The sequence below is a fragment of the Zalophus californianus genome, chromosome 16 (genome assembly GCF_009762305.2).
Source record: "Zalophus californianus isolate mZalCal1 chromosome 16, mZalCal1.pri.v2, whole genome shotgun sequence".
In the NCBI taxonomy this organism is placed as follows: domain Eukaryota; kingdom Metazoa; phylum Chordata; class Mammalia; order Carnivora; family Otariidae; genus Zalophus; species Zalophus californianus.
The window spans coordinates 62,322,184-62,337,229 of record NC_045610.1 but is presented as its reverse complement, the minus strand read 5'-3'; the positions used below and the strand labels follow the sequence as shown (position 1 = coordinate 62,337,229).

General features: G+C 55.7%; 2 protein-coding genes across 3 annotated transcripts in view; both read right to left on the bottom strand.

The window, feature by feature from the left end:
- The window catches only part of TBCD (tubulin folding cofactor D), a 161,039-nt gene extending 156,867 nt beyond the window's left edge, over nt 1-4,172 (bottom strand). For both annotated transcript variants that reach the window (XM_027626122.1, XM_027626121.2), the window contains exons 1-2: nt 3,989-4,172; nt 2,667-2,717 (exon numbers count right to left, since the gene is read on the bottom strand). In XM_027626122.1, the coding sequence (XP_027481923.1) occupies nt 2,667-2,717; nt 3,989-4,172 (235 nt within the window). The remainder of the gene's footprint in view (nt 1-2,666; nt 2,718-3,988) is intronic.
- A 1,646-nt stretch (nt 4,173-5,818) lies between these two features.
- On the bottom strand, nt 5,819-15,046 carry FN3K (fructosamine 3 kinase). The gene is made up of 6 exons (XM_027568428.2): nt 14,705-15,046; nt 12,509-12,660; nt 11,470-11,561; nt 11,027-11,109; nt 7,057-7,179; nt 5,819-6,257 (listed from the first exon to the last, which is right to left on the bottom strand). Exons 1-6 carry the CDS (start codon nt 14,843-14,845, stop codon nt 5,919-5,921), a joined length of 930 nt encoding a protein of 309 aa, XP_027424229.1. The 5' UTR covers nt 14,846-15,046; the 3' UTR covers nt 5,819-5,918.

Genomic DNA, 15,046 nt, shown 5'->3' with positions numbered 1-15,046 from the left:
AACATCCTCAACCAACTCACCTGCTCCCAGAGAAAACGTGCCCATCCACTCAGAATCCTGAGTGGCAGAATCCTCTCAGGAGAGGTTTAGCTGGAAACACTCCAACATAAAATAGAAGCAGAGGAACCCCCATCTACATCCATTCAGTCTTAAATATGGACAGAACCAATAACACGAAAAGACCAAATTACACAGAAAAGCTGACTCCAGAGGAAAGAGGTGAACTCGGGGAAGAGCAGAGAACAGCCAGAACTAGACCAAGAGACTCAGAAAGATGGCACTGCCATTCCACAAGGATAGAGACCAGAAAAACAGATCATTCCACATGCTTATCTCAGTAACCCTCACCACCCCCCCCAAGATGCAATAAGACGAAAATAAAGTGATACAAATACACAAAGGAACAGAGAAGAAAAAACAACAGCCAAGAGATGTCAGCTGTGACTTAGAAACTGGACAGTGGCAGGGAAAGCCACGGTAACTGGAGCAGCCCAGCAAGGAGTCAGAGCTGAAGGGCCAGGAACGGCCCAGGGCAGGACACGGCAAGGGCTGAAAACAGGAGGAGTGCTCTAGGGTTTCCCAGCCACAGCCCCCTTTAGGCAGAAGATGAGAGCTTTACCTCTCCAGAGTGGTGAACACCAAAGCCATTAGCCACATTTGAGGTTTTTTTTTTTTTTTATTCAAGTCAAATAAAATTTTAAATTCAGTTCTTCAGTCATACTAGCCATATTTCAAGTGCTCAGCAATCCCATGTGGCTAGTGGTGACCTTACCAGACAGCACAGATCTGGAACATTCCATCATCACACAAAGCTCTACTGGACAGAAGTGCTCTGGAGAGGGTAGGTCCAAGAGGAAGCCAGGACACATCTGACAACTGCCACGTAGTCAGCTCCTATTCAACAAGGAGTAGGCATTCCAGGCTAGGAGGCCCACAGCGGGACCCTCCCCAACAGGGCCCCAGCGCCCAGCAGCTAGCCATGTGCTCCCCAGACAGGAACATCCGACCCATAAGACGACTTCGAAAAATACCAAACCAAGGACAAGAGCGCTTAGATAGTAAAAACAATGGACAAAATAAATTCAAGAACATCTTCCACATGCAAAACAAAGATCAAAAAGCAAAACTATGTGGGAAAAGCTAAGGGACCCAGAGGAGTGATCCCTCCAGTGATCACTCCTGGAAACCTAACATCCAATTCACAGGGACATCAAGAAAGAGAAAGCAGAAGCAGAGAAATGACCAATAACACACCAGAAGTCCACTGCGCCAAAGGATGTAAGTCTTCAGGTTAAAACTGTCCTGCTAATGCCCAGCATGATAGAAAAGGCCCAGAGCAATTCACACTCTGATAAGACATCAGTTTCTGGAAACTTTCAGTAACAAAAAAGTCTCCTGAAAAAGAAACTTGGACTTGGTAACAGTGGATGAGGGAACCATGCCTTCCGTCTTCAGCCAGCCAAGCTATCAACCAAGTATGAAAATGCATTTATTCTGGGGGCGCCTGGGCGGCTCAGCTGGTTAAGTGACTCTTCGGCTCAGGTCATGATCCTGGAGTCCCGGGATCCAGTCCTGCATCGGGCTCCCTGCTCAGTGGGGGGAGTCTGCTTCTCCCTCTCACCCTCCCCCCTTCTCATGCTCTCTCTCTCTCCTTCTCTCTCTCAAATAAATAAATAAATCTTTTAAAATAAATAAATAATAAAACCAAACTGGAATAATTCTGTAGGTCTAAAAAAAAAAGGAAAGGAAAAGAAAATGCATTTCTTCTGCCTGAGACAGGTGAGAATTCAGAAAGCTTACCTTCTACAAAACCTGGTGGTTACCTGAAGAAGAAAAAAACACCACACACAGCACCAGCCCACTTTTTAAAAGGCGCATATGTGTCCGCTAAAGCTAACCCCTAATGCCTCACATGGTAACATGTTTGAAGTTTCAACAGCCCTGTGGGGCAGGTAGTGCTAATAATCCCCATTTTACAGGTGAGGACACCCAGGCCAGAGCAGCTGAGTGGTGGCATTGGGTATGCAAATCCAGGCAGTCTGGCCTGGGTCTCAAGCACCTAACCCCCACCCTGTGCTGCTTTTTAATTTAAGTTACTATTGCTACCTTCCTCCTTCCTAATTTCACTGCCAGGAGTGTTACTTTTGCAGACAGAAAAAAGAAAAAAAACTGTTATCAGTATGAAACAGGTCAAAAAGAAACAATCAGAAAAGAAACAAAAAGCCACTCCCCTTATACTACCTTAAGGAAACCCAAGCCTCACTGCCTCCATCTATAAAACAGAGCTGACCATAGATCATATATGATCTATATGAGGATTGAATGGTGACCCCCGTAAAGCACTCGGTTCTAACAAAATGTGCCTGGCAAACAAACTGATTAAAATACACACGATGAGCAAAAAAGAGCTTCTTAAGTAACAGCAAGGAAGAAAGAAGCTCAAATACATCTGCCCACAGCCTAGAGCAACATTTAGAACTCCTAGGACTATCACAGTCCACTAGCATTAAGTGGCCCTACTAACAACAAATAAGCACAGGGCACTTCATCCTGACACCCTCTGCTGGCAAATACAAAGACACACACATCCCAGCACCACGCACGAGGCCTCTGCGATCCTCTGTAAGTGAAGGATCAAAACCCAAATCATTAGCCTCTGTTCTTACCAAGGTGTGGGTCCAACAGATGAGGCTGCTCCTGGTATTTGTCCATTATTACTAAAAAGAAAAACATGGGAATTAACACCCTTGAGGTACGTATGCACACAAGGCCCCGGAATCCTCAGTTCTCCCCCTGCTGACTGCTCTGGTTCGGCTCTTAAGAGCAAAGGCCACCTGCGGCAGCCCCCCAGCGCCACCACACCCTCCACTTGCTCAGCACACCTTCCGTTCCCCCCCCCCCCCCATCGATCCCACACAGACACCTTCGGCCCCTTTACTCCTCCCTGCGCAGAACACACTGAGCGTTGTGCCCTCCCCGGGCCCAGCCCTTCAGAGCACACGCCCCTCCGTCCCAGGCAGCCCGGTTTCCGCTCCTTCCAGGAGCTGGCGCTGCTCCCATCAGACCCAAAGACCCCTCGCCTGTGACAGGCACCCTGCGCCACACCGCTCCACACCTGCCGGCTGCCCGCGAACGGGGAGCCCGGCTCTCCCCGGGCACTCCCCTCACCGCACAACAGTTCCGTGCCCAAGACACTGGCTCGCTCACCCCGGTCCGCAGCCAAAGAAACAGGCTCTGAAGGGCGATGAGGCACTGAGCCCAAGTGCAAGCGAGTATCAGCCCCGGGGTGTATCAGCGAAGCACACGCCGGGTCCGCGCCGCCGCCGCGCGGCCCTCCCCTGAAGCCAGAGGCCCGTCACCGCCAACCGAGGAAGGCAAAACTCGGCGGAAATTTACTCCGCAGCAAAGGCCCACGACGACGGCTTTACTGAGTCACAAAGCGCTTCCGACCCCACTCTGGGGCCCCGGGGAGTCGCTCCCGCATCAGTCCCTGGAGACAGGCGCCCAGGGCGCCGCCCGCCGCCGGTTCCCCGGGGGCCGAACTCGGCGCACGGACACCAGCCAGCAACCTGCGCCGCGCGCCCCCCGCCGCGCCCCCCGCAGGGCCCAGGGCGACGGCGCTGCCCCCCGACGGCACCGCCACCTGCTCCCCCGCCCTCTCCGCGCCTTTGTCTGCGGCGCGCGGGGCCGCGGCGGCTCCTCCTCTCGCCGCCCGCCGGCCCACACGGCCGTCTCGGAGGAGCCGTGCTTCGCTGGCTCCCGCGGCCCGGCCGCCCCGCGGAGGCCAACGCCAGGGTCCTCACGCCCAACCCTCCGCGCCCCTCCTCCGACGGGCAGGCGGGACAGGGAGCGCCCACCGCCCCTCGGCCGCCAGGCGAGGCCGCCCGCGCACGGCTCCCCCGGGTGCGCGCCACACGCGAGCTCACGGAAGGAGGGGCAGCGGCAGCCCGACAGCACGCACGGAACCGGGCCGGGGCCCCGCGCGCACCTCGGAACCGCTCCAGGGCGCCCTCCCGGGCCGCACGGTCGCCGAGCACCTTCCGCAGGCTGCCGAGCAGCGCGCGGACCTCCGCGCTCTCGCCGAACGCCTCGAGGGCGCCGCCGCGGGCCAGCGCCTCGTCCTCCGCCCCGTCCTCCAGCGCGCCCGCGGCCGGCTCCTCGCCCAGGGCCATCCTCGGCGTCCCGGGCCGCGCCCGTGGGCTCGCAGCCCGGCTACGCCCTAGCACCGGGATGCGGAACGCGGGTCGATGCAGGCTGAGGGACGACGGCTGAGGCAGAGGCGGCGGCTACCGACGCTGGCCCCGCCCCGCGACCTCTGACCCCGCGCCTCGGACCCGCTACGGAGCGCGCCGGCCGCCAAAATAGCGAGCACGGGGGTGATGCCGAGCCCTGTGGGGCGGGGCCCGGGTGAAAGGAGCCTGGATCGGGCGGAGCCTGCTGCGCGGGCTGGGGGCGGGACCAGGGGAAGGCGGGGTGGGGGTCTGAGCTCGTGGCTGGAGCCCCGGAGGGTTGTGGACTGAGCCCGTGGGAGGCGGCGGGGCTTTCTAAGCCTGTGGATGGGGCCGGAGCGGGGGGACCTGAGCCCGTGCGGGAGGCGAGGTGGGAGCGGAGCCTGTGGGCCGGGGGGGAGGGGGGAGAGGACGGAGCCTGTGGGTGGGATTGGGGAGGGACGACTGAGCCTGGGGTGGGGTCGGGGCGGGGGTGGGACCCGAGCTTGTGGGTGGGATGGGGTGGGGCGGAGTCTGAGCTCATTGGTGGGTGAGTCTGAGGCTGCGGGGGGGGCGGGGGCGGGGGCGGGTCTGAGCCCAGGGTGGGGTGTTGGGAGCCGCCGTGGCCCGCGCTGGGAGCGGGGTCGCGACCAGAGTGGCAGGGGGACACTCAGGCTCCGAGCCCCGCCCGCCACCCCCCCCCCGACTCCTCACCCCCTACACACACGAGCTACGCGGGTCGCACCGTCACATCCCACAAATATGGGTTCTGCGATGATAGCAGTTTCTGCTTTGAAATGTCACGTGTCTGGAAGGATGCGTCTGGGGTGGAGCTCTTTCTAGAAAGTCTTAACAGGCTCACCTGTCGCGGTGGGACCGGCCTCCTGACCGCCAGGCCTGCTGGACAGTCACGCTCATTTAAGGGAAATCTGGGCGCCCCTACCACCGTGAAATTGGTAATTTTGCAAGGAGTAATAAAGGCGTAGCCACGCCTTCAGCGACGCGCCGTGGACGGCCAGTGCCTCACAGATCCCGCCCCAGTGCCACCTGTCCCAACCCCCCTTCAAGGATGTCAGCCCCGACGTCCCCAACCAACCGGCCAATCCGGCCATCTGCCCACAGTGGACACCCCTGACACCCCACCGTGGCCACACCCCACTGCCCAAGCCTCTCCCCCTACCCTCAGCCTCTTGTTATCCTGCGACAGACACGCCAGCTGAAAAATGGAGTGCGGAGCAGGTTGGGCGGTGGCTGCAGCCACAATACCTGTCCCCCACAATACTGAGGGCCTTTCCTTCCATCTGTCCTACCTCGTAATGGGAGGACTCGCAGCTCCATTCAGCCCCAGAGATGCCGCTCAAGAGGTGAGACCCATCTCCTGGTCTCCAGCTCTGCCTGAGCCTGAGTCCACGGGGAGATGTGACCCCAACTTCCACCTACGCAAATCGCAGATCTGTGTGACTCTGTAACAATCACCATGAAACTATCCCAACTCCCCCAGATCACAATACATAATGAGCCTGTTGGAAACCTATCAGGTGCTGGGGGGGGGGGGCCCTCTGTACATCAGCCCAACTGCAAGGAGGATGGAGGCACACAGCACAGCCGTTCCATCCCTGAACCTCCTACTTTATTAGTCCCTGAAGCCATCTCTGGTGTTGCCACCCCTACTTATTTGCAAAGCAGGGAGGCAGGGATGCAGCCTGGCTTCTACTTGAGAAGCTTCCTCATCGTGCCCAGGGATGGGCTCCTGTACCCCTGCCCAAAGTGGTTCCAGTGGTTTAGGTAGTTAAAGAGCTGGTACAGCAGCAGTCGCTTGTCGAACCCTGGAGCCTTGGGGATCTTCCGGTGGTAGGCAGTGAAGAAGGATCTGGGAAACCCCCCAAACATCAAAGCAATTGCCAGTTCAAACTCAGAATGTCCATAGAAGGAAGCTGGGTCATAAACAACGGGCCCCGAGTCGTCCTCAGCCACGTTTCCTGACCAGAGATCCCCATGAAGAAGGGCAGGGACGATCTCTAGACCACAAAACAGATCTGGGATCTTCACCTAAGAAAAATAATTATTGCACACAGAGTTACCATGGGATATGAGCCATGGCCGCCTCATCCAATACTTGGAAATAAGGCAGAGATGACCTCATGTTTGTTCTGGGTCCAACCACAGCCTGGTCTATGAAGCCCAGAGACCCTCTGAGTCCAGGAGAATGCGACATTATCTTACTATTAGTAATTTAGGTCTGGACGGTCCACAGCACTAATGACGTTCCTACAGCAGAGACCTCAGTGGACGCGGCCCTGTAGAATCTGGGCCAAATAACCTGAATGCAGGGTTTTTTTAGGCAACCTGGCAAACTTTCTCTACTATCCTTTTATTTCTCAGCACATATATGCCTGCACCTCTTCTGTATACAACTGGTTACTTCATTACTGAGTTAAACAAAATTTCTTTGCTGCATGGTCACCCTGGATTGACACGCAAATTCTGTTTTTAACATTTGGAGAGTTATCTGCTACCTACATCTCTAAGAGATGAGACATTCATGCTTTGGAAAAGAACAGGGTAAGAGTGACTATGAAAGCAATAGTAAATGCCAGCATTTATGAGCCAAGCACCTGCGTTTCGTGTGGGCAAAGCTTGAGGTTGAGTACTTGGTGACCTAGCCAGTGAGAGTTGCACTCAGGGGCCAAGTATGTCTTCAGGTACCATCCCCTTCCCAGGTTCCCCATCAGGCCAACAGTCCGGAACTTATGTGTCCACACTTGACCAGCGCTGCTCCAGGGCTCCATTCTACCAGAGGACCCCACACAAATGCGATGGGCTAATAAAAGGACAGCCCCTCACCCACCTGTAGCTGTGACCAGAGCTCTCGTGCCTCTCGGTCGGCGTAGTCCTTCTCAATGAGGTCCAGCTGCGCTTGGAGACGGTACCGGGCAAAGAAGGTGGGCCAGTCTTCCTGCCACTCATTCACCTGGATGGCGAGATGAGGCTGAGGCTGCAGTCAGTGCTCACAGGGCAGAGCCATACGTGGGGACTGCCCAAACCCAAGCCCAACCACTAAGAGACAGACCAAGTATTACAGCTAGCCACCAGAGGAGATGGGGGAGTCATTAACAATACTCAGTCCAGGGGCGTCTGGGTGGCTCAGTCGTTGGGCGTCTGCCTTCAGCTCAGGTCATGGTCCCAGGGTCCTGGGATTGAGCCCCGCATCGGGCTCCCTGCTCTGCGGGAAGCCTGCTTCTCCCTCTCCCGCTCCCCCTACTTGTGTTCCCTCTCTCACTGTGTCTCTCTCTGTCAAATAAATAAAAAATCTTTAAAAAAAACAATACTCAGTCCAAAAGAGGGCAGATAAAGAGGAAAAAGTGAAACAAGATAGGACAAATAAAAAACAAACAGCAAGATAACAGATTCAGCCCTAACCATATCAATAAGCACATTACATGCAAAGGGTCTAAGTACCCCAGTTAAGAGACTTGATTCCAAGCTGTGTATGAGAAATGCACTTCACGTATAAAAACAGAAATAGGGTAGGGGGATAGAAAAGACACGCCATGCTAACATGAGTCGAAAGAAAGCTGGAATGGCTGTACTAATACGAGACAGTAGATTTCAGAGATGAGAATATCATAAGAATAAAGAAAGTCATTTCACGACGGAAAGCGGGTCAACTGATGACTAGGACATAATAATCCCAAATGTCTGTACCACTGATATATGGCAAATACGCACAGGAATAGGCGTCCCGCGTCACTGCCCATCAGGGGAAATAGAACCTCAGGGAGACAGCACAGCACACTCACCAGGATGGCTAAATAATTTTAAACAGTGGAAACTACCAAGAGCGGCCAGGATGTGGAGGAACTGGAACCCTCATCCATGGCTGGTGGGAATGTAAAATGGTACGACCACTTGGGGAAATACGTTTGCAGTTTCTTAAGAAGTTAGGGGTGCCTGGCCGGCTCCGTCAGTTAAGGGTCTGACTCTTGATTTCCGCTCAAGTCATGATCCCAGGGTCGTGAGACTAAGCCCACGTCGGGCTCCACACTCAGCGGGAATTCTGCTTGAGCTTCTTTCCCTCTCCCTCTGCCCCTCCTCCCGCTCACTCTCACTCTAAAATAAGTAAATAAATCTTTTTTTTTTAAGTTAAATATGAACCTACCGTATGACCCAGCCATTTCCCTCCTAGGTATTTACTCAAGATAAGTGGGAGCATTTGTCTCCACAAACACTCTTGTACACAAAGGTTCACAGCAGCTTTATTTGTGAAAGCAAAACCTGGGAACGACTCAGATGCCCATCAGCAGGTGAATGGATAAACAAACTACAGTTCATCTACAAAGGAACGGACTTTTAACACATGCAACAACATAGATGAGTATCATGAAATGATGAAGCTGAGTGAAAGAAGCAGGAGAAAGGCACGCCGTATGATTCCATTTACGTTAAATTCTATGAAATACAGACTTACCTCTAGTGACAGTGGTTACCAGGGGCAGGGAAGGGCAAGAGGGCCTTTGGGGTGACGGGTATACCCGTCCCAACTGTGCTGATTGGCTCACGGGTATCTACATATGTCAAAACTTGCAAAATTGTACAATTTAAATGTGCAGCTTATTTTATGTCAATTATACCTTAATAGAATTTTTTTTTAAAGATGCAAAGCTCATTTCATACAAAGTGTCACTTTGGGAAACCCCTCTGGGGAGGGCCTCTCCAGAGAGCACGCCTCGCAGTGACCTTCAGACACATGTCTGTGGACTCCCTGTGCCGGATGCTGTGGTTGCTCAGCCCAGGGTTCACCCACTTGGTGCTGGGTGTGCCTCAAAAGCAGGAGGGGAGGCCCTCTCCCCAGACAGCCTGAGGCACATGGGGTGGCAGATCCTCCTTCCCCATCTGTCTGCACAGGCTCCCAGTGTCCAAGGCTCCATCTTCCTTCTGGATGACCAGGTCATAAAAGACACAGATTGAGTATCAGGAGCTGGACACCAGCATTGGCTAGCCCCATCCCTCCTCCTGGACAGAGGGACTGTGATCCCCTCACCCAGAAAGGGCAGGACTTTCCCCTGAGCGGCCAAAGGCAGGGCCACCTGAGCGCACCGCTGGTGGGACCCAGCCTTCACCTTGACAGAGGCGCAAGGCAGTGAGGGGGTTCTGGCCCACACTCTGAAGCCAGCCTGTGGGTCAATCCTGGCCCTCCACTCACTAGCCACATGGCCTCAGGGCACTGCTTGGCTTCTTTGCATATCTGTTTCCTCATCTATAAAATGAGCCAAATGACAACACCCACCTCCTAAGGTTGCTACAGCAACTGGGTGACTGATGTTGGATGAAGCACTTAGAGATGTGCCCAGGGAGTGGCCGTGCACGAAATGCCAGCGGTCCCAAGGGGGCTTAACACACCAGGAGTCTGAGAAGCCTGCTGCCGCCGCTCAGGGTCACCCCACCAATGGCCACAACCCCCTAAAGGCCCACACATCCCTCCCAAGGAGCAGGACCCTCCAGGAGCTCCATGCAGGACCATCTGTCCCAGCTTAAGGTGGACCAAGTGTCCACCCAGGGCCCTCACCCCTTCTTGGCCAGTTGCAGCTGAGTTAAATAGGTTCGTTGATCCTGGGTTTCAAGGGGCACACAGGGGTTGCCTGTGTCCCTAATGGACCAGTCCCATTCTCATCGACTTCACAGACTGGGGTTTTGTGTGTGATTTCATCTCCTGGTTCTTGAAAAGTCACCGTGCAAGGTCAGCTGTGTCTTTGGAGAGCCCACAGCTCTTAACATCTGAAGCAGGACACCAAGCCCCATTCAGCCACAATGGCCACCGGCTGCCGGCAGATGTGTGACCCTGGGGGAGCTGGCTTCAGCAGAGATTCACAGAGCCCTAACAAGCCTGGGAAACCACTGTGTGGATAGAGCTTGAGGGACCCCAGATGTGAGGGCTGCCCAGGGGCTGAGATCCCTAAGTCTGGCTCAGGCTTCAGAAGGATCTTGCCCCAAGTGCCATCCACCTGGGAGACTGGCCCTCCGCCCACACCGGAGAGACAGGGAGAGACAAAAGGCTACGTAGTATACACTTCCATTTGCACGGAATGCCTAGAAGGGGCAAATCCACAGAGACAGAAGAGGTGAGCTGTTACCAGGGCCTGGAGGCAGGGGAATGGGGAATGACTGCTAACTGGTATGTGATTTCTGGGGGTGATGAAAATGTTCTGTAATTAGACAGTGGCGATGGCAGCACAACACAGGAAATATACCAAAAACCACGGAACTGTACACATTTTCCTGGGGTTTTTTTAAGTAGCCACTGTGCCCAGCATGGAGCCCAACGCGGGGCTTGAACTCATGACTCTGAGATCAACACCTGAGCAGAGATCGGGAGTCAGATGCTTAACTGACTGAGCCACCCAGGTGTCCCTGTACACTTTGAAATAATGGGGTTTATGTCACAAGAATTACAACATCCTGGGGCAGGTGACCAGGACCTGATCCCTGACATGGAATGCTGCCTCACGCCCACCCGCTTCAGTCCCCTACATTCATCACACAACCCCCTGCCGTAAGGCCTCTGCACCTGCCGTACCTCTGCTTGGATGCTCTCTCACCTGCCCCACAGCTTCCCACCTCCTCCCAGCTCAACTCAGTGAACTTCTGCCTCTGCCCTCCTAACCCAGGTATCTCGGCTCACACTCTGAGTTCAGAAATCAGGCTATCTTCCTGGTGCCCAGACGACTGGCCCTCTGGTACCTACAAGGGATGGGGCGACAGCACTGGGGCATTGGGAGCAGTCATCAGCTAAGCAGGGACATCCTCATGTGGGCACTCACCTGAGGGATGAAGCCACAGCACGTCACCGTGTGGAAGCCAAACTTGGTCACATACCGGGGCTCAGCCCCCTCAACCCTCCAGCCTGTCGACAGAAAGAGCTGCTGTCTCTCTTAAATGCCAGAGCACAGCCGAGCGCTAGCACAGGCCTGGGCTCTGCAGGCACGCAGCCCTCTGAGGGTGTATTACACGTGGTAGCCGCGAGTCCGCACAGGGGCCGACCAGGACCCTCCTGCCGCGGGCACACTGGCCCGCAGGGCTGGGCATAAACGGCATCGTGAGCCAATCCTACCCACCTGGGGGCGCCAGCAGAATTCTCACTTAACAGCGTCATCTGCACAACGCTGCTGCGTAATGTGCAATTCAGCCTGCTGTGAAAACACACCGGGAGCACCAACCCAGGTAGACACAGCGGGCGAAGGGCGCACAGAAGCAGTGAACGTACCCACTGTGTTCTCCTCCTCCTTTGACTTATCCCTGAGCTTCTGGTTGTGAAGGTGCAGGTCCGCCATCTGGTCTCCGAGTTTTGATGCCTGACTGAGGAAGGAGGAGAGGAGCGGCTTCACACAGGAAATCACCACAACCAGAGCAAATGCTCCGCGCAGAGAAACGTTCTAAATCCCTTAAAAACTACTCTCCGTTCCTTAAAAAGTGAGAAATGAACTGCAGGCTATGACCCTTTCTGAAAAACAAAATAGTATAAAATCACCTAGTGGGAGTGGGCTGGTGGTCTTCAACAGAAGCCCTGGGAGGTGCAGGGAATTAAGGAACAGAGGCTTAACAAGTTAGGGAAAAACCAGCTCCGAAGTTTTGTAAAAACAAATATAAATCACGTATTAAAAAAAGACTGCACCAAAATGTTAGCACTGGCCATTCTTTGCTGATGGAACTACAGGTGGCTTTATGTCTTCTTTACATGAATTCATGGTTTCCACCGTTTTTAAACGTTGAATATATATACCTTTAATAATTAGATAAAAATTTAAGGACTTCAGATAATTACTAGATCAACTTCAGTCTGCCCAATTTGCACTAACACGAGTGCACTCTAAAGCATAAGGCCAGGGATGGTTCCAACACGCTTCTTTGATGCTGAGTCATTGGAGCCAAACTAACCCAAAACCACACAGAAAGCAAGAACTCCTTCTTTTTGTTAAGAATCCAGGGGCAGGGGCGCGTGGGGGGCTCTGTCAGTGAAGCATCTGCCTTCGGCTCAGGTCATAATCTGAGGGTCCTGGGATTGAGCCCCTCTTCGGGCTCCCTGCTCAGTGGGGAACCTGCTTCTCCCTCTCCCTCTGCCTCTTCCCTCTGCTCATGCTCTCTCTCTCAAATAAATAAATAAATCTTTAAAAAAATAATAATAATCCGGGGGCGGGGGTATGATCCTGGCCCCGCCTCTGGTAACTGGGCAACCAGCAAGAGCCTGCTCCCTTTCTCTCTCTCCCTCCCTCCCACCCCCCTCCCCCCCCCCAAGACCCAGGCACCTGCTTAAGCTCCTCATCTTCAGATGCTCCATCACAAAGGCAGCCCCACCTCCAGGCAGGTCAATCACCTTGATGGGCCGAGGTACTCGCACCAGGCCTGTGGTCTGGAGGGCTTCCAGGCTCGCCATCTCTCCCTCAAACATCTGCCGGGCCTGCATCCAGAATAAGACCGTGATCTTCAGCTCCAACAGGGGCCTCTACTGCCCTGGACAGGAGCCACCACATGGGATCACAAGCACCCAGGACCTTAAGTTACTGAAAACTAGCTGGAGAGCAAGACATCAGCTCCTCAGAGAGTGGGGTGCAAAGTGGCCCCTTTCAGATAGGAAGGGGCTGCAAGTCTGAGGCTGTGCCTGGGACTTGGGGTGGGCAGGATGCTGATGCCCCTGCCCCCAAGTGCTTGCTCTGAGAGGTGAGGAAGCACAGGGGCAGGGGCGGTGCTGCCGGTGCTGGGGGTACTGTGGGGTACCGCAGGATGCTGCAGGGGGCCAGAGGGCCACGGGTACCATGCGGTGCCACGGAGGTTGTGAGGAGAACCTCAGGAGGTTCTGGGTGGTGCCATGGGGGGTGGCTATGGAAGTGCCAGGCGTGCCAGGAAGTACAATGGGGTGCCTCAGAGTGTGGCTTAGTGGAGGGTTTGGAGTTGGACCTGGGTCCCCTTTCAGGTTACCTGCCCACCTCACTACCTCAAGCAACCACAGCAGACTTGAGGAGAAGCATAGGGCGGCATGGGGCCGCATGCCAAAGTGACTGGGACACACATTTGGGGCAAGGGAAGGCAGGGCAGGGAGGTCAGCAGGGCCTGGCTCGGGTCCAGGGCCTGTCCCCAGAGATAAGCACCCAGCAGGGCCTGGGGGGTGGGAGGGATCCTCACACCCCACCCAGAAGACAAACAGCCTCCACTGGGACCCAAGAGCCGTCCTATTTCTAAAACATTTCCCACAAATACCCCAATTTTAAACTAGGTGAACTCTCACCTCAGGTACACTATTACTTCGTTAAAAGTGTGCTTATTAATATGGCTTGTCAACACCTCTGGCTCTAGAATTATTCCTCATGAGGCTAAAGCATCTACTTCCTTCCACACAGGCAAAGAATCCCACCCTTTAATGCAAAGTACTCAAGGGGAAAATGGGGCAAGTCGTCCCCCAAACTGCCAGCCCACACCTGGGATTGTGAAGCAAGGGGTGGCCAGTGTCAGGGAACATCCAGCAATCCCCCGCGATCCCCGGCCGCGCTCCCAGGGCAAGCGAGCCCCCAAACATACAGGGGCAGAGAAGACCTGAGCTTGGGACTGCTTGTGTCCGGAGGGCCTCACCCATCATCGGCCCACCTACTGTGTGCCAGCACCCAGGGCTTTAAGAGCAAATGGTGGGATCCCGGCCTGGCGGAGCATTCAGCCAGGAGGGTTCCAGAGCCTGCACGAACCCTGAACCGGAAACTGCTTCCCAGGAGGTGGGGCTTATTTGGAGGGCTTCGGGTTCTGAAATGAAGCTCCGGGACAATTCCCTGGACCAGCCCCAAGCCCTCATCCACCCCAGGTGGGTAGTGCTGCAAGGGGACAGGGAGGAGCCTCTCTGGGAGTCCTTCAGCCCATAGCCAGCAGCCCCCCCAACTCCTGCACAGGGGCCTGGCCCACAGGGCACGGGGGCCTCCGCGGAGTCCCCCACCAGGTCATCCTCAGCACCTAGGGTGCACTTACTAAGGCTAACTTTCTCCATTTGTGAAGAGTTAATATTTCCCATACACAGTATATTTAACAGCAAATTTTAAGCGGGCATTAACCAGCTCCAAACACCAGCACGGGCCTGTGAGTAGAGGGGCATGAGCCGGGCCCTTGCGAGATCCTGCCTCTTCCCACCTAGTGAGATGGAACCGCGCGCAGGGCTGGGTTAGAGGGAGCCCAGAGCGGGGCCCTGGGGAGAAGCAGACCCAGCCCAGGACTCCGAGCCTCGCTTCCCCCACGCTTGATGGATACAGAAATTAAAACAAACACAGGATTATTAATCCTGCAGCGGACGAAAGCCCCGATCCCTTAGAAAATGCTTGAGTCCTGCTGGCCCGCAGGAGCCAGCTCCGCGAGACCCCCGCCGACTCCCGGCAGGGACGCCCGGCCCCAACTGCGCCCCCTCCACCCCCACCCCTTCCGCTCTCCAGCCTCCGGCTCAGGCCGCGGGGCGTCGCTGGGGGCCGCACCTGCGTCCGGCGGTTGACCTTGACGAACACCGGGCCCGCGTCCGTGTCGTAGGCACGCCCCTCGCTGATGCAGCCGGCCCCGGGGCTCCCGAAGGCCCGCAGGGTCGCGGTGCGCAGCTCCGCGCGCAGCAGCTGCTCCATAGGGGCGGGGGGCGCGGGGGCCGGGGAAGGACAGGGACCGCGCAGACGGCGGCCGGGGCGGAGCCAGCCGCTGCCGAGGCCTCTGTCCGCGGGAGAGGCGCCGGGTCTGCGCGGCCTGCGGGCTCTGGGCCGTCCTCCCGGACGCGCCTGGCGTTAGGTCCCCGCGCTCCCCGCCCGCGCGCGCCGTGGAGGGACGGACCC